Here is a 19,973-nt window from a genome sequence, read left to right as displayed (position 1 = left end):
TCTTTTAATAGGCAACTATAAATTTTTTATGTATTTTTGTGAACATATATTTGCATTCCTCTTGGGTAAATACTTAAAGAGTGGTCTAGCTGAAGGCTGGCTCAGTCAGTAGAACGTGCAACTCTTGATCTCAGGGTTGTGAGCTCGAGCCCCATGTTGGGTGTAGAGATCAGTTAAGAAAATAAAATCTTAAGGGGATGGGAAGATGGTGGAGGAGTAGGGGACCCCTTTTACAGCCGGTCCCCTGAGTCGAGTTGGATAGGTACCAGACCAGTCTGAACATCCACGGAATCAGCCTGAGACGCAGAAAGATACATCTGGATCTCTACAAATGAACATCTCCAGTGCTGAGTATTGAGGTACGAAGCGGGGAGACGTGAAACCGCGCACAGATATTGGAAGATAAACGGAAGGGGGAGGGAGCCCCCGCGTTTGGGCGGGCACTGGGAAGCGGTAGCCACCTGCACGGGGGAGAGGGCGGATTCACGGACCGGCACCCGCGAGAGAGCAGACTGAGACCGTGAGCGGGGAGCGCGCACCACCAGACTGAAACGGAGCTCCGGTGCGCTCACTAGAACGAGACTGAGACCGGGAGCTCCGGGAGCGCGCGGGAGCGGCTGGCGGCTGGCGGTGTTAGAAACACAAAGGACAGAGACATGTCGGCCCTGGAAGTGAGGGCTGGGACGCCAGGTGTGGGGCGCACATCCCGGGACGCTGCAGGGTTGAGCAGCACCAACAGAAACAGAGTTAAAGTGGCCAGAACATCAGTGGAGAACGGTCCGCGATCCCTCTGTTCTGAGACAGAGGCTGAGATTCGGCTACTGCTGCTCTGACTCTCAGAAGAGGCACAGCAGACCGCCAGGGAAAGCCGCCAGAGAACGAAAGCCTGGAAATACCGGCTCACAGTGTGCCCATCCCTATCCCCCCTCTCAGGGGACACGGAGACTCTACCCAAACAGGGTTGCCTGAGTATTGGCGTGGCAGGCCCCTCCCCCAGAAGGCAGGCTAAAAAATCAAGAAGCCCACATCCCTAAGATCCCTATAAAACAAGGGTGCACGGCCTGGGTCCCAGTCAATAATTTGGGCTCTGGACAACCCTGCAACCTATCCTCATCAGAATGACGAGAAGGAGAAATCCCCCCCAGCAAAGAAAAGACAATGAGTCTGTGGCCTCTGCCACAGAACTAATGGATATGGATATAACCAAATTATCAGAAATGGAATTCAGAGTAACAATAGTCAAGATCATGTGTAGATTTGAAAAAAGTATTAATGAAAATGCTAATGAGAATATAAAATCTCTAAGGGCGGAAATGAGAGTGAATCTGGCAGAAATTAAAAATTCTATGAGCCAACTGCAGTCAAAACTAGAGTCTCTGACGGCCAGGGTGAATGAGGCAGAAGAACGTATCAGTGAATTGGAGGATGGGTTAGTAGAAGAGAAAGCTAAAATAGAATCTGGACTCAAAAAAATCCAACTCAAGAATGTAGGTTATGGGAGATTACTGACTCAATGAAACATTCCAAATCAGAATCATCGGCATCCCTGAGGGGGTGGAGAAAAACAGAGGTCTACAAGAGATATTTGAACAAATTGTAGCTGAAAACTTCCCTAATATAGCAAGGGAAACAAACATTCATGTTGAAGAGGCAGAAAGGACCCCTCCCAAGCTCAACCATGACAAACCTATGCCACGTCACGTCACAGTGCAATTTGCAAATATTAGATCCAAGGATACAGTATTGAAAGTGGCCAGGGCAAAGAAATCTCTCACGTACCAAGGCAAAGGCATCAGAATTACATCAGAACTGTCTACACAGACCTGGAATGAAAGAAAGGGTTGGGAGGGGGCATTGTTAAAGCTCTTTCAGAGACAAACATGCAGCCAAGGATCCTTTATCCAGCAAGGCTGTAATTCAGAATTGATGGAGAAATAAAGACCTTCCAGAATCACCAGTCATTGACCAATTTCGTAACCACAAAACCAGCCCTACAGGAGATATTAAGGGGGGTTCTATAAAAGTAAAAAGGCCCCAAGAGTGATACAGAACAGAAAGTCACAAACTATAGAAACAAAGACTTTACTGGCAACATGGCATCATTAAAATTCTATCTCTCAATAATCAGTCTCAATGTAAATGGCCTAAATGCTCCCATAAAGTGCCACAGGGTTGCAGATTGGATAAAAAGACATGACCCATCCATTTGCTGTCTACAAGAGACTCATTTTGAACCTAAAGATACATTCAGACTGAAAGTACAGGTATGGAATACCATCATTCACGCCAATGGACCTCAAAAGAAAGCTGGGGTACCAATTCTCATATCAGATAAATTGGATTTTAAACTAAAGACTATAGTTAGAGACACAGAAGGGCACTATATTATTCTTTTTTTTTTATTAATAATGATTTTTTATTATATTATGTTAGTCACCATACAGTACATCCCCGAGAAGGGCACTATATTATTCTTAAAGGATGTATCCATCAAGTGGATATGACAATTATAAATAGATATGCCCCCAACAAGGGAGCAGCAAGATACACAAACCAACTCTTAACCACAATAAACAGACATATAGATAAAAATACACTAATAGTAGGAGACCTCAACACTCCACTATCAGCAATAGACAGAACACCTAAGCAAGAAATCAGCAAAGAAACAAGAGCTTTGAATGCCATACTCGACGAGTTGGACCTCATAGATATATATAGAACACTACACCCCAGAACCAAAGAATACTCATTTTATTCTAATGCCCATGGAACATTCTCAAGAATAGACCATGTTCTGGGTCACAAAACAGGTCTCAACCAATACCAAAAGACTGAAATTATCCCCTGCATATTCTCAGACCACAACGCTATGAAACTGGAACTCAACCACAAAGAAAAATTTGGAAGAAACTCAAACACTTGGAGACTAAGAACCATCCTGCTCAGGAATGACTCGATAAACCAGGAAATCAAAAGTCAATTTAAACAATTTATGGAGACCAACGAGAATGAAAACACAACGGTCCAAAACTGCAAAGGCAGTCCTAAAGGGGAAATACATAGCCATCCAAGCCTCACTCAAAAGAATAGAAAAATCTAAAATGCAGTTTTTATATTCTCACCTCAAGAAGCTGGAACAGCAACAGAGGGACAGGCCTAATCCACGCGCGAGGAAGCAGTTGACCAAAATTAGAGCAGAAATCAATGACTTAGAAACCAGTACAGTAGAGCACATCAACAGAACTAGAAGCTGGTTCTTTGAGAGAATTAATAAAATTGGCAGACCACTGGCAAGACTTATCCAAAAGAATAGAGAAAGGACCCAAATTAATAAAATTATGAATGAAAAAGGAGAGGTCACAACCAACACCAATGAAATTGGAAGGATTATTAGAAATTTTTATCAACAGCTATATGCCAATAAACTAAGCAATCTGGAAGAGATGGAGGCCTTCCTGGAAACCTATAAACTACCAACACTGAAACAGGAAGAAATTGATTTTTTTAAACAGGTCAATTAATTATGAAGAGATTGAGTCAGTGATAAACAAACTTCCAAAAAACAAAACTCCAGGCCCGGACGGTTTTCCTGGGGAATTCTACCAAACATTCAAAGAAGAAATAATACCTATTCTCCTAAAGCTATTTCAAAAAATAGAAACAGAAGGAAAGCTACCAAACTCATTCTATGATTCCAATATTACCTTGATCCCTAAACCAGGCAAAGACCCCATCAAAAAGGAGAATTACAGACCAATTTCCCTAATGAATATGGACGCCAAAATCCTCAACAAGATACTTGCTAATAGAATCCAACAGTACATTAAAAGGATTATCCATCATGACCAAGTGGGATTCATCCCTGGGATGCAAGGGTGGTTCAACATTCGCAAATCTGTCAGTGTGTTAGATTTTATCCAGAGAGAAAAATTCAAAAATCATATGATTCTCTCAATAGATGCAGAAAAAGCATTTGACAAAATACAGCATCCTTTCTTGATTAAAACCCTTCAGTGTATGGGGATAGAGGGTACATTCCTCAATCTCATAAAAACCATCTATGAATAGCCTACAGCAAATATCATTGTCAATGGGGAAAAGCTGGAAGCCTTTCCCTTAAGATCAGGAACACGACAAGGATGCCCACTCTCGTCACTATTATTCTACGTAGTACTAGAAGTCCTTGCAACAGCAATCAGACAACAAAAAGGGGTAAAAGGTATCCAAATCAGCAAAGAAGAAGTCAAAATGTCTTTCTTCACAGATGACATGATACTCTATATGGAAAACCCAAAAGAATCCACGCCCAAACTATTAGAAGTTATAGAGCAATTCAGTAATGTGGTGGGATACAAAATCAATGCTCAGAAATCAGTTGCATTTCTATACACGAACAATGAGACTGAAGAAAGAGAAATTGGGAATCCATCCCATTTACAATAGCACCAAAAACCATACGTTACCTTGGAATTAACCAGAGACGTAAAGGACCTATATTCTAGAAACTATAAATCACTCTTGAAAGACATTGAGGAAGGCACAAAAAGATGGAAAAATATTCCACGCTCATGGATCGGAAGAATTAACATAGTTAAAATGTCCACGCTACCCAGAGCAATCTACACTTTCAATGCTATCCCGATCAAAACACCAAGGACATTTTTCAAAGAACTGGAACAAATAGTCCTCAAATTTGTATGGAACCATAAAGGCCCCGAATCTCCAAGGAACTGTTGAAAAGGAAAAACAAAGCTGGGGGCATCACAATGCCGGATTTCGAGCTGTACTACAAAGCTGTGATCACAAAGACAGCATGGTACTGGCACAAAAACAGACACATAGAGCAATGGAAAGAATAGAGAACCCAGAAATGGACCCTCGGCTCTCTGGGCAACTAATATTTGATAAAGCAGGAAAAAACATCCGGTGGGAAAAAGACAGTCTCTTCAATAAATGGTGCTGGGAAAATTGGACAGCTACATGCAAAAGAATGAAACTTGACCACTCTCTCACACCATACAGAAAGAGAAACTCCAAACGGATGAAAGACCTCAATGTGAGACAGGAATCCATCAAAATCCTAGAGGAGAACATAGGCAGCAACCTCTACGACATTGGCCAAAGCAACCTTTTTCATGACACATCTCCAAAGGCAAGAGAAACAAAAGATAAAATGAACTTGTGGGACTACCTCAAGATAAAAAGCTTCTGCACAGCCAAGGAAACAGTCAAAAAAAACTAAGAGGCAGCCCACGGAATGGGAGAAGATATTTGCAAATGATGCTATAGATAAAAGACTGATATCCAAGATCTACAAAGAACTTCTCAAACTCAATATGTGAGAAACAAATAAACAAATCATAAAATGGGCAGAAGATATGAACAGACACTTTTCCAATGATGACATACAAATGGCTAACAGACACATGAAAAAAGGTTCAAAATCATTAGCCATCAGGGAAATTCAAATCAAAACCACAGTAAGATACCACCTTATGCCAGTTAGAATGACAAAAATTGACAAGGCAAGAAACAACAATTGCTGGAGAGGATGTGGAGAGAGGAGATCCCTCCTACATTGTTGGTGGGAATGCAAGTTGGTACAGCCACTCTGGAAAACAGTGTGGAGGTCCCTTAAAAAGTTAAAAATTGAGCTACCCTATGACCCAGCCATTGCACTACTGGGTATTTACCCCAAAGATACAGACGTAGTGAAGAGAAGGGCCATATGCACCTCAATGTTCATAGCAGCACTGTCCGCAATAGCTAAATCATGGAAGGAACCGAGATGCCCTTCAACAGATGACTGGATTAAGAAGTTGTGGTCCATATATACAATGGAATATTACTCAGCTATCAGAAAGAATGATTTTCAGCATTAGCTGCAACATGGACGGCACTGGAGGAGATAATGCTAAGCGAAATAAGTCAAGCAGAGAAAGACAATTATCATACGATTTCTCTCATCTATGGAACATAGGAACTAGGAAGATCGGTAGGGGAATAAAGGGATAAAGAAAGGGGGGTAATCAGAAGGGGGAATGAAACATGAGAGACTATAGACTCTGAGAAACAAACTGAGGGCTTCAGACGGGAGGGGGGTGGGGGAATGGGATAGGCTGGTGATGGGTAGTAAGGAGGGCACATATTGCATGGTGCACTGGGTGTTATACGCAACTAATGAATCATCGAACTTTACATCAGAAACCAGGGATGTACTGTATGGTGACTAACATAATATAATAAAAAAAAAAACATTAAAATAAAAAAAAAGAAAAGAAAATCTTAAAAAGAAAGGATAGAGTAAATGAGTCATAAAACAGATACAAGTGTAACTTTATATAAAACATCCAAACAGCTAATCTAATTGGTTATAACATTTTGCACTGCTATCAGAAATGTATGGATGTTCCATTTGTTCTAAATTCTCAGCAGCATCTATCTTTTGATATTTGCCTTTCTGGTGTGTGTGAAATGGTATCTTACTGTGGTTTTAATTTGCATTTTCTTCATGGCTTTCATATGTTTATCATTTATTTGTGTATCTTCTTTTGTGAATTGCCCATTCAAATTTTTGCCATTTACTAAAAAATTGGGGTTTTTTTTGTCTTTTAATTTTTGAATTGTAGACATTCTTCATGTATCCTGGATATAAACCTTTGGTCAGATACATGTTTTATAATATTTTTCCTCAGACTGTGGCTTGTTTATTTTCTTAGTGCTATCTCTTGATGATCAAAATTTTTAATTTTGTGGCAGTTCAATCTATTATTTTATTTTATTTTAATTTCCCAGAAATCCTTGCCTATTCCAAGATTCTAGATGTAGGACCAAGACCCATCTTGAATTAGTTTTTGTGTATGGACTGAGATAATGAGTCCTCAAATATATTTGGTATATCTGCTTTAAAGTTCTTTTCTATTGGTTGCAACACCTATATCATCTCAGGGTTGATTTCTACTGACTGCTTTTATTTTTTTTGAGTATAGCTCTCATTTACCTATTTCTTTGCATATCTAAGGCTTTTTGGTTGATTGCTGAACGTTATGAATGCTACATTTCAGAAATTCTGGGTTCTGTTAGATTGCTCTGAAGAATGATATTTTGTTTTTGCAGGCAATTATCTTGCCTAGACTCAATTTTCAGCTTCTTCCATGTGGTATGTAGTAACTAAAATCTCTGGTCTGTACTTTCAGGTTTAGTTGTTGCCTTTTTATGAGGTCCCTGGGATCTTCCCCATGCATGCAAAGATTAACGTTCAGCCAGGGATTTGGGGAGATTAAAATTTTTTTTTTAATTGAAATATAGTTGACCTACAATATTATATTAATTTCAGGTGCACCACATAGCGATTCATAATTACATATTTTATGAGATGCTCACCATGATAAGTGCAGTTTTGAGCAAGTTTCTTATGTATATTTTGGGATTGAACTTGCTTTATAGCATATTACCTTCCAGGAATTCTTCCCTAAATTTCTAGTAGTCTGTTGCCTCCAGACTTTGCCTTCTGATGCCTCAAACCTGCCAGGATGCAGTTTCTGTCTTCAAGTCATGTGCAGTTTGGGGAATACAGTCTCACAAAGCAAAAAAACAAGAAACACAAATTTTACCTATTTTAGTGTGTTTTTCAGGTTTATCTTTACCTCCATTTGTGTGTTTGGTCACTCTCCACTACCTTCATGGTTTAAAAAATATTGGTCCATATTTTATGGGGGTTTTGGTCTATGGATTATTTAGACATGTTCCATTGTCTTCTGTCTCCTTTGTTTCTGCCTCTTCAAACACCTGGTAATTTTTTTTATTATATGGTAGAAATTTTATATAAAGACACTGTAGAGGGTCCAGGTAATATGTTCTACCAATGAAAGTTTTCTCTTTTCATCTGTTAGGTAGGTAGGGTGAAGGAATAAACACATTAATCTAATCAGAGACTGAGCTGAATTGAACCTATGTTGTAGTTTTAATTAGGCTCAGTTCACCTCTAGTTCTGTTATGTTTCCTATGCATATCCCTCCAAAAGCCTGCAGGATTCTGTATTCTCCACTTTGAAAGATTGGTATGTCCAGACTGTGATTCAGAGCCTTTGATCTCTATTCTTCGGCCTCTCCCCTTACCCCATGAAGCTTCCAAGTTTGGCAAATATTTTGAGGAATAGTCCAGACGTGTATTTGTGGCAGGCCTTATTCTTATAGTGAGACTTAGTGTTCTAAATATTGGGAAGACTAAAGGAGATTTCAGCTCACTTTATAGAAGCTTCCTAGTCTTCTCTTAGTTTCCAAACTCAGAATATATACTGGGCCGGGGGGACCAGCTCACATGTAGGTCTCCTGAAGTTTATTAATTGTCATGCCGGTACTCCACAATTGCTGAAATTTTGCTGATTTTCTCTTTTTCCCAGCAAAGTCCTTCTGCTAGGCTGCACCTGGTCTCCAGCTTGTACCAAGAATTAGCAAATGTCCCCAGGGAAGAAAATGGCTGACAACAATCTGCTTATCTCAGAAGGGTTCCTGCCCCTCTTAATTTCAGGTCCTTTTTTATTGCTTATACATATCCTTGTCCTTTAAAATATGATATTTTTGCAATTTATCTGGCTTTTTAATGTTGTGGTATCAGGAATGGTAGTCTGCCATGACTTACTACATCCTACATGGTATAAAAGTGCCTCTAATTGCCATTAATATCAAGAAAAAGCTACTTAAAATGGTCTATTAGATCTTCCATGGTCTGGCTCTGCCCTTCCTCTTCAGCCTTATCTCATACCACAATATTTCCCTTGCCCTCTCTGCATCAGCCACACTGGCTTTTTTTCAGTCCCTGGATTGTGATGTGCTCCTAGCACAGAGCCTTTTCATGTGCTATTCCAATCTCTGGAATACTTTTCTCTCCCTTCTTTGCTTTGTTAATTCTACTTATCTTTTAGCTCCCAGCTCAATTGTCACTTCCCAGGAACCCTCCCTCAACCTCTCTGATTGGTCAAAGCCCTAATTATACATAATTACATTATGTATCTCTCCTTTATAGGACTTGTCAGAGTTGCAAGATTACATTTCTTTTTTTTAAAGATTTTATTTATTTATTTGACAGAGAGAGAGCACAAGCAGGGGGAGCAGCAGGCAGAGGGAGAGAGAGAAGCAGGCTTCCCGCTAAGCAAGGAGTCCGATGCAGGGCTCCATTCCAGGACCCTGAGATCATGACCTGAGCTGAAGGCAAATGCTTAACCAACTGAGCCACCTACCCAGGTGCCCCTCAAGTTTTCAATTCTTCATGTAATGATTTAATTAAGAAGTCAGGGACCGTATAATATTTTGTTCACCATTTGTCTTGCCAGCCCTTACCTCAGGGCCTAACACATAGTAAGGTGCTCAATACATGTTTGTTAAATTAATGAATTGTTACTGGCAGGAAACAGCTTCAGAAATCTTCCACTAGTACCTGGTTAATATGTTCTATATGATCATTGACCTCTCGGTGGTGAAGAGTGAATAGATTGATATAAGGGTAGGAGGTCTTGAACAATAGCTCTTTACAACAAAACAAAACAAAATGAAAAAGAGGAAGAAGACATAGCAGCCATTTAGTCCATGGAAGTAGAAAATCTTATTGCCAAAATAGGTTGCAATGGTTGATATAGAAATGGCAGGCACTGATGTGGAGAATTAAATTTTCACTAAGTGTCCATACCTACCACTAGGATGGTATTGCAGCTGCAGTGCAAGTAGGAATTATTCTGATGTTACAATGTCCCAAAAACATTGTCAAACAGTTAAAGGCATCTGTAAGATCACGTAAGCTAATGTTTGACTCAGGAGCAGTGATTGTATGCTTAAGGGTTTCGTGTCAGATGCAGTACTAACAAACATCTTGGGAGACAGGACAATTTAACTCTTGAACATTTGATGATAACCACTTAGGAGCATATTATTGAAAGGGTGAAGTACATGCCTACCCAGTAAATGTTCAGATGACCATCTTGCTAAAAAAGTGTTCCAAACATTCTCTGCTTCCTGGGGTTGTCCAAAATATCAGTAGAACACGACTGCATGTAGGTATCTACCTGGTTCCTATATGGGCTCTTCTCTATTGGTTGCAGCTGAGGACATAAGACTGCAAAGATCTAAGGAAAACCTGGACCTGAACTTTTTCCATGGTAGGGCTACCAGTGTAAAGTTAGATTCTGTAACAAATAGACCCCCAAATATTTAATGTCTTAAACACAGCAGAAGTTTAATTCTCACCCAAATAACAGTACAAGGTAGGTGTTCTTTGTTGGCAGGTGACTTCCTTTCAATGTAGGGATTTAGTGATCCAGAATATAACCATTTTATAGCTCTCCCATTTCCTAGGACACTGTCATCATCTGCATTCATCTATACAAGTGAAAAATAACATGAAAGGCATATATTTATTTCTTAAAAGCCTTACCCTAGAAATGGAATGTATTACTTCCTCTTACATTTCAGTTTAAAATTCAGTCATATGGCTACACTTAGCTCCAAGGGAGGCTGTAAAATGTGGGCTAGTTGTTTTCCCAATAAGAAGGGAAATAGATTTGTGTTGAATAGCTAACAGACATAACCATTTTATATTCTGTATTCCAAAAGAGGCTTAGAACCCAATAGTTTTGGCTGCTTGTTTCGTAAGAGATGGCACAATAAAACCTTAATAGTAAGTGCCCACTTTGCTATGTGTGGGCTGAATTTCCATGTTCGCCTTAGCTGGTTTAAGCTGCATTGGACTAAGTGACTTGTAATGGGTGCCAGGCTTTTATGCTTAAAAGGTCAATAGCTGCCATTCACACCAGGGATAATTCAACCTCAACTTGGATCACCCTGTTGGAGAAGTAGGTTCATATTCTACGCCGGTGTATTCCATCTCAATAAATGTCCCACCATACTCTCAATGTTCAAAACAGAATAATTTGTGATTTAATCCTTTCCCTTATTTCTCACATGAAATACATATATATATATATATATATTATATATATAAAATTTGCCTATATACTTGTCTACATATATCTTTGTATATCTGTGTAAACATATTTATAGGTTAAGTTTCTATAATTAATAATTTAGTACTGGTCAAATTCATCAGGTAGTTTCTGTTTTCATCTTCAACTGACTTATCTGGTATTTATAACATTTTCCTGAAATTCTTTCTGGCATTTACCTCAATTTCCTGAAACTCTTCCTGTGGTATTCATAATATTGTTGTAAATAGTCTTTTTTCCACTTACCTGGCCTCGTTTCTAAGTCTATGCAGGATGTCCTTCCTTTTCCATTTTTTAATGTTGATATTTCCCTCTTTTCTTTTTATTCTGTATGCTTTCCTTGGGCTATCTCATCCATTCTCATTAATGTCATGTACCGTGCTTTGCATACTTACAGTTCCCAAGTTTGTTTATCCAGATCATACTTCTTTCCTGAGCCCCAAACCCTAAATACCCAACTGTATTTGGAATAGTTCCACCTTCATGTCCCACAGGCACCTCATTCTTAATATGTCCCAAACTGAATTAATCAGCCTTCCCCACCACCAGAATCTTGTTTTCCCATCTGTCTTGGGTCAGATTCTCTAAAAACTGAACCTGAGATGGAGTTTCTTATTCAAATTACTCATTGAGAGAATGCTCCAAGAGAGAGGGAGTGAGGGAAGCAGGATAGGGCCTAAGTAAAAGCTCAACAAGTATGTGATCTCTCCTGGAGACTAGCTTCATTATGATCTCGTGGGAGAAATGCTGGAGTGCAAGTTATACCATGAGTCCCACCTTGAGGCTAGGGAGTTGGACTTTTGCACCAACCCCAGGCAGTCAGTCATTGGCTAAGTTCTGTGGGTGGGACCTAACAGTTAAGGTAAGTTGGCTTCCATTTGGTTTGGGCTCTAGGACAATTTCCCCAAGAATGGAACAGCTGTGAGTTATCAGCCAACATTCACAGCAGCTGGGGAATGCACAGTAAAGGTAATATGGATGGGACACCAACATATCCATGACTACATCATTCCTAATTCCTTTTATCGATGTGTGGCACTGCTAATCTACCCAGGAATACCGGTAGAAATCTGGAAGTGATCACGGAGCCCTTTTCCCTCTCATTCCCTATTAAATAGTAAGAATAATAGATAGCAGTTATTGAGTGTACATGATATAAATTTCAAATACCATAGCAAGGTTCGCAAAGACCCTTGGGATGTGCTTCCTGTCTGTCTCTCCAGCCTTGTGTCTCATCTTCTTTTCCTGCACTCTGTTCTGGCCACCCTAAACCTGTTGCAATTTCCTTAACATAACATGCTCTTCCTCTCAGCAACTCCTGCCCTGTCACCTTCACCTGGTTGCCTCTTACTTGTCCTTCATGACAGCACATTACCTCTTCAGGGAAGCCTTCTCTAATCCTTCAGGCTGAATAAATATCTGAGCTCCCCCAGCATGCCGTTATCCCTTCCCTAAGAATACATTTCACAGTAAAATACAGCTGTTAGCCTACTTGTTTATCACCCCCCTTTGAATAAGAGCTCTTTTAGGACAGTGATTTCATTTTGTTTAACTCAGCATCTCTGGCATGCAGTCCAGTTCCTTGCACATTGTCAGCACACACTAAATGCTTCTTGCATTAGTGAAAAAAATAATGATGCAAAGGGAAAATGTAGTCAAAATGCCAGATGTTTCTTCTGAAACAAATTTGGCCTGATTTTTATGTAGGCTATTTATTTTAATAGATAAACATTCACAAGTAGACAATCTATTCCACCTTTCATTGTATTAAACTTCTTTAGTCCTCTTGGCTCACTGAGCTCTATTCTAGAGTCCTCAAAGAATCGGGAAGAAGGCCACAGTCTGAGCATTCACTTATTATGCCAAGAGAGATCTCTCTTTAAAATCTCCCTCTTTGGGGCACCTGGGTGGCACAGCGGTTAAGCGTCTGCCTTTGGCTCAGGGCGTGATCCCGGCGTTATGGGATCGAGCCCCACATCAGGCTCCTCCACTATGAGCCTGCTTCTTCCTCTCCCACTCCCCCTGCTTGTGTTCCATCTCTCGCTGGCTGTCTCTATCTCTGTCGAATAAATAAATAAAATCTTTAAAAATAAAATAAAATAAAATAAAATCTCCCTCTTTGACCATTGCATTAATTTTTTATCACTGCCTATGATAATTGTGATTTATAGTAAAAAATACATATTTGGTCTTCATCCGTGTTTCTAGCACAGAGCTCCTAAAACCCTTGGAATTTCCTAAGTGAGGAGAGTGGCAAAGGTGTCTTTTGTTATGTTAATGAGACTTTTGGCCCATACCTAAAGATGGCTGCTGATTGCCTGAGAACCAACCACTTGATGAGAAGGTTGGAGATTTCAGCCCCCGCCCCACTACTGGGGAGGGGAGAGGGGCCGAAGGTTGAATCAATCATGGATGACCACTGATTTAATCAATCATGTCTATGTAATGAAGCCTTCATAAAAACTTTGAGGGACAGAGTTTGGATAATTTCCAGGTTGGTGAACATGTAGAGATTTGGGCAGAGTGGCATGCATTTAGAGAGGGCGTGGAAGCTCCACACCTTTCCTCCATACCTTGTCCTATGCATCTCTTCCATCTGGCTGTTCCTGAGTTATATCCTTTTATAATAAACTGGTAATCTCGTAAGTAAAATGTTTCTACAAGTATTGTGAGCCACTCTAGCAAATTAATTGAACCCAAGGTGAGGGTCATTAGAACCTCCAATCTATAGCTGGTTCATAAAAGCCCAGGTGACTTGGACATGTGACTGGTGTCTGAAGTACTGGGGGGCGCAATCTTGTAGGACTGAGCCCTTAACCTGTGGAATCTGATGCTGTCTCCAGGTAGATAGTGTCAGAATTAAGTTGAATTGAAGGCACCCAGCTGGTGTTGGAAAATTGCTTGGTTGTGTGGGGGAATCCCTTCCCCCAACAGACACAGTGGAATTGGTGAGTAGAACCGTTATTGCCATACCAAAATAGCACAAACATAGTGGCTTAAAACAACACCTATTTATTATCTCACTGTTCTGTAAATCAGAAGTCTAAGTGGGATCAGCTGGGTGCTCCACTTAGTATCAACGTAAGGATGAAGTCAAGGTGTTAGTCACTCTGGGATCTTATTTGGAGTCTCTGGGGGAAAATCACTTCTAGGTTCAGTCAGGGTGTCAGCAGAATTTAGTTCTGTACAGCTGTAGGACTGAAGTACCCATTTCCTTGCTGGCTGTTAGCTGAGAGATTTTCCCAGCTTCTGGAGGCTGACCACAGTCCTTGGCTTGTAGCCTCCTTCCTCCATCTTCAAAGCCAACAAAGGAGTGTTGAGTCCTCACACTTTGAATCTCTCCGACTTCCTCTCCTCCCTCCTCTTCTGATTTGAAGGGCTCATATAATCAGATTAGGCCTACCTGAATAATCTCCCTTTTGCCATGTAACATAACAATCACAGGACTAACGTTAGGGATTGGAAATCATGGGGGACAAAATTCAGCTTTTCATGGCAAGCAGTCATAGGAAGGATGAAGAGAAGGGTATGTGCCCTAAACTCTGGTCCCCAATTGTGACACAACAGTTGTAACTTTCCTCTCTCCCTCTGTTTCCAGATGAAGGACCTGCGTCATGAGAATATTAACCCCTTATTGGGCTTCTTCTATGATTCAGGGATGTTTGCCATTGTGACAGAATTCTGTTCCAGAAGGAGCCTAGAAGACATATTGACAAATCAGGATGTGAAACTTGACTGGATGTTTAAATCATCACTTCTGCTGGATCTCATCAAGGTTAATGGAAAGACTGAGGAAATCTTAGATTTTCCCTATAGATTAGAATTCAAATGTTTTGGAATGTTTTATTTTCCTTGGATCATTGTGATGATCTCATTCTTCCACTTTCCTTCCCAGGGTCTGCCCCTACCCCTTCTCATAGTCCCTTTGTCCACATCTGTTATAAGGTACTGATACAGAAGGGACTTGCCCCACCTATACTACTTGTCCCACCCCTTTCCCCCAATTTGAGGGCCAGATTTGTCCTTACTTTCTGTTGCCATTGAGCACTCTTCACCTTAAGCAACCTTTTCTTCCATCCCATTTCTCTGCTATCTGGATGTGGAAAGTATTCATTCCCAGGGCTTCTGGTGTTACTTAGGCTCATCTGCTGGTTTCCACCTTCTAAAAGTTGGTTCAGTCTAGAACTAGGTGATAGGTCTTTGCACACCATAGGTGTAGATATGGAACTCAGCATGACCAGAAAGCCAAAAGACCATACGGTCTATCAGGCAGCATTTCCATTCTCCGAGGCAAGGACTATTGGGAGTCAAGAGGGTTCATGGATGGGCTTTAGTGGAGTCCATGAACTCCTGGGAATAATATGCAATTTGTGTCTATGTGCATTTTTATGGGCCTGAACTGGTTAATCAATGATTTGTTGAGCTTCTTGCATATTGACCACACAGTCTTGACCTTTATACTGTGGTCTAACCCTTTTCAAGGTAGCTTTATAGACATTATCTCATGCCAATTCTTCATAAAATAAGTATGATTAGCCTCCTTTTACAGAGGCTTAGAGAAGCTAAATGAGGTACACTTTGTTATATAATGTCTGCCATACATAGTAAGTGCTCAATAAATATTTATCAGCCAACTATTAAGTGGCAGAGCTGATAATAGAATCCAAATCTCCTGATTTCAATTCTAGTACTCTTTCCACTCATCCTATAAGCAAGGTCCCATGAGTTAAGGGAGAAGCTTCTAAATGACGGTCCTCTCAGGCCCATGATGAATGATACTGAAGCATTAGACACCCCCCGGGGGAAATCTCACCCACTGCAGAGTGGGCTTGGAAGTCCTGGAGACTGCAGACTTTCTGAGGGCACAAGATGTAAAGCATACAAATACAAAGGGGTGCCAGGCCGCAAAATAGAGCCAGATACTTAAAAGGGCTCAGCATAAACAGTTCCGAGATGATTGCACTAGAACATGAATTGTATTTACATGTGAATGAGTAAACCCATTTGATAGAGTCCTCATAGATCACATTTGAATGTCATATAAAGTTGCCAAGCAAGCTGCAGAGATCAGTGGTATTCCGCTTTCTTCTTTTTAATTGCCTATTTTAATTACAAAAATAATGTATTAAATTAAATTTAAAAATCAAATGATATAAATATATACAGGAAAAATATTGACATTTACTCAACCTTCTTTCATATCCTCCCCCAGAGTTAATCACTGCTGACAATTTGGTGATTAACCTTGCAATTCATTTCATGTGTACTTACATACGTTATAGATTTTGTTTTTAAAAATACATACCGTTACATCGTTTTGTACATTTCTATTTTTCACTTACTTTATGGCTTAGGTATGATTCCCTGTTAGTACATACAGATCTATTTTATTATTTTTAACTGCTGCAGAATATTCCATAGCTTGGATGCACCACAATTTGGACAGTCCCTTCTTTTTTTTTGGACAGTCCCTCCCTTCTTGACAAATATTTATTGTATTTTTAACTATATAACATTATAAAGCAGAGCTGCATTGAGCATTCTTGTGTATATCTCCTTGTGCAGATGTACAAGCATTTCTTTAGAGGAGAAGCAGACTCCCTAGGTCACAGGGTATGCATGCTTTCAATTTTGATATCCACTGCCAAATTGCCCAGCAAAAAGGATGTACCAATTTCCATTCCTGCCAACAGTGGGTGAAAGTTAGGCTAGATCTTTTTGGGAGAAAATCAGAATCTTCCAATTCTTGGAAATTATATATGTATGGATCCATCCTATGTTTGAAATGTTAATAAATCTCCCAATAGCATAGAATTCTCTCTATACACACAAGATACGATTCTTCATCAAAAGCATAAATTTTAGAGCTGGAAGGGACCTGGAAATAATTCTTGTTGTCAACGTTTTGCTTTGCTTGCATATAAGAAAAAAAGGGGCTGAATTCTGGACCGCAGTAGCTCATGCCATTAACAAGCTCAGAAATTGGCTCTGAAAGCACAAAATAGTTAAATACGTTACTAAATAAATCCTGTTTGTATCATCTGCAGGGCATGAAGTACTTACATCACAGAGAGTTTGCTCATGGGAGGTTGAAATCTCGGAACTGTGTTGTAGATGGGCGTTTTGTACTAAAAGTGACAGATTACGGCTTTAATGACATCTTGGAAACGCTAAGACTCTCCCAAGAGGAACCTTCTGCGGAAGGTAAGCAATGTATTATACCCTTCTGATGCACACAAGGTAACTCCAAAATTCAAACTCCAAAATATGCACTGAATTAAAGCCTCAGGCTGATTCAACTCCCCACTTTTGTTGAAAATTCAGCCTCATTTCCAAGCCAAAGGAGTTGAATGAAGTCTGCAGGCTGTAATCTCAGCACAGCCTAGCCTTCAGAACAAAGCCAGTGCAATAATGTTGAGTTCCTGCTGCGGCAGGATTAGGCTGTATTGTTTGGAGACCCTAGGAGTCTCTGGAGGAACTTGCTGAGCGATAGGCACACAGTAGGTGCTCAATAAATACTTGTCAAATTGAATGGAAGGTAATTTGGTAGCTGGACCCCCACAAAGCGCATTCTGGAATGGGGTGTCACTAGAGCTTACCCTCACTATCTCTGTCAGAGAGAAAGAAGCAAGGAGGGGCTCCCCACAAGTAAATACTCTACGGGTTGAGTGGGATGGCTTCAGACAGAACTGTGTGGCCTTCTTAGTAAATAAGTAGGCAGGCCTATAATGCACATTTGGTGTTTTTGTCTTCTATTTAGTGCCCTAGTGGCAGCACAAAACAATGCCTGTAGGGGTCATAACAGATCAAAGAAATGGGAGAAATCTGAGATGGGGAAATGCAAGTGGGTGAGTGAGAAATAGGAGGGAATGAGCTGAAGGAAGAGAGGAAGGAAGAAAGAGAAAGAGTAAGAAGGAGACAGAATGAATAGAGCTAAATACATAGAGGAAATTTGGGCATTAAAAATTTTAACCAGTATTGCAAGGGTGAAGAAGAGAGAGTGACACAAAAACACAGAGAAACAGACAACCCAAAAAAGACAGACAGGTACAGATAAAAATTACAACGTATATTTTTAAAAGAATCTTTGGCAGTGTAAGTTTTAAAACTGCTGATGTAAGAAACAAAGACTGAAAGACACAGAGAGACACATGCATAGACGCAGACAAGACAGCCTAGCCATCAGTGGCAGCATCTTCGTGCTTTATAAAACCTGCAGAATATTGAACGTCCAACTCTCTCATTTTACAGATGAGATAAGAGAGGCTCAAGACTTGCCCAAGTCCTACAGCTACTTAGCAGTAGTTCTAGGAATTCAATTCAGGTCTTTTGAAGACTGGCCTCTACCTGCAGCTAAATTACAACTTATAATAACATTTTGTTTCTCTGCCCATCCAAGCTTTGGAGGATTTGAAGCTCCTGGTAATCACAACAAAAACCATGTGATAGTCTCTCTTTCTCTCTCTCCCTGTCCCTTTTCCTGTCCCTCTCCCTCTCTCTCTTTCTGTGGACCTGTTCTTGTTGCTAACTTAGTCTTATGGTTATTGTTTGGCTAATTCCAATTTGAAAGCTTGGAGTAGTTGCCTGGTATTAATGCTAGGATGTTGGGGACAGCAGCTTCAGATCAGCCAGTACTTAGCTTCCTGTCAAGATGAGTCATCTATAAAAGATAAAACACAATGCCCAGCTTCCCAGAGTTCCACTTAATTCACAGGATAGCAACTTGCAAACTTAAGAAACTCTGGTCTTAGAGTGCAGCGCGGAAAGGATGGGGTGTGCGTGCGTGTGTGTGTGTGTACCCTGTCTGTCTCTTGCTCTGTCTCTCCTTCTTACTGTTTCATTTTACTCTCCGAATTGCGATGGCAGTTTGGATGCTCAATCCATTTTTCACACACTGCAGCTGGAGCCAGTTTTCTCAACTGCAAATCTGATCATTTTAGACCTGCGCCCAAATTCACTGAATGGCTTCCCATTGCTCTTAGGATAAAGTTCAAATTCCTTTACATGGCTTGTGAGCCCTGTGTAGTTTGGGCCTTGGGGACCTCTCGTGCTTAATCACTTCCCCTCCATCTCTGGGCTCTAGCAGTGCTGAACTCCTTCCAGTTGTTTATTTACCCCAGGCTCTCTCTTACCCCCAGACCTTCACGCATGCTGTGCCCATTCCTTGGGACACTCTTCCTCTCCCACTCTGTTATAAACTCCTCTGAGTTTGGCTAGATTCTACTCCTTCTTCAGGGCTCAACTTAAATACCACTGATTCAACAAGAGACTTTCCATGACACTTGCCTCCCTCAGTGTCTTTCCCAGTACCTGGCAGAATAAATGTTTGGTGAATTGGTGAACTGATGAAATAAAATGAAATAAAGAAACTTGCTGCTTCCTCCTTAGATGAGAGGGCTAATAGAGCCTTATAATTAGGAGGCTCTTGCAAATCATCTGGCTCAACTTCCACTTTACAGATGGGGAAGCTGAAGTTCAGTAAGGTGAGTGACTTAGTGACCAAGCTAAGATTTTGAACCTCTGTCTCTTGACTTTCAGATCTCCGTTCTTTTGCACTTCACCACACTGGCTCTCCACATTTGATTTTTATCACCACAGCAAGGCTTAGAGTTAGTACTGGCATCAGCAGATGCAAAGCAAGCCAAAGTAATTTTTCTAGTTTTCCTGAGAGTTCAAGTCTAATGGTAGGTAGTGGCTCTTACTTGGCTCTAGAGTGGGAATGCGGAAATGGGCGTGGGTTGTAAGTGTATTCATTACTGTCCGCTTTCAATTACGTAAGTATGGCGCAGATAAAGCCTCATTTTAGCCATTAACAACATACATGTAAGTGCTCTTTGAAAATACTGTTTGGTAATGATTGTATTTAATCACCCAGCTTTTTACCGGAGAGTTTTGTCCTTTTTTCCCTTCTTGTGCTTTTAAATGTGTAGGAGAGAGGCTAGCAGAAGAAACAGCTGCATTTTTCTTGCTCCGAGAT

General features: G+C 40.5%; 1 protein-coding gene across 1 annotated transcript in view; it reads left to right on the top strand.

The window, feature by feature from the left end:
- The window catches only part of GUCY2F (guanylate cyclase 2F, retinal), a 94,408-nt gene that overhangs the window by 48,868 nt on the left and 25,567 nt on the right, over positions 1-19,973 (top strand). The window contains 2 exon segments of the mRNA XM_026478767.2: positions 14,595-14,771; positions 17,044-17,200. Of these exon segments, the coding sequence (XP_026334552.2) occupies positions 14,595-14,771; positions 17,044-17,200 (334 nt within the window).

This window comes from Ursus arctos, chromosome X (genome assembly GCF_023065955.2).
Source record: "Ursus arctos isolate Adak ecotype North America chromosome X, UrsArc2.0, whole genome shotgun sequence".
Taxonomy (NCBI): domain Eukaryota; kingdom Metazoa; phylum Chordata; class Mammalia; order Carnivora; family Ursidae; genus Ursus; species Ursus arctos.
This window is presented reverse-complemented; position numbering and strand designations above follow the sequence as displayed.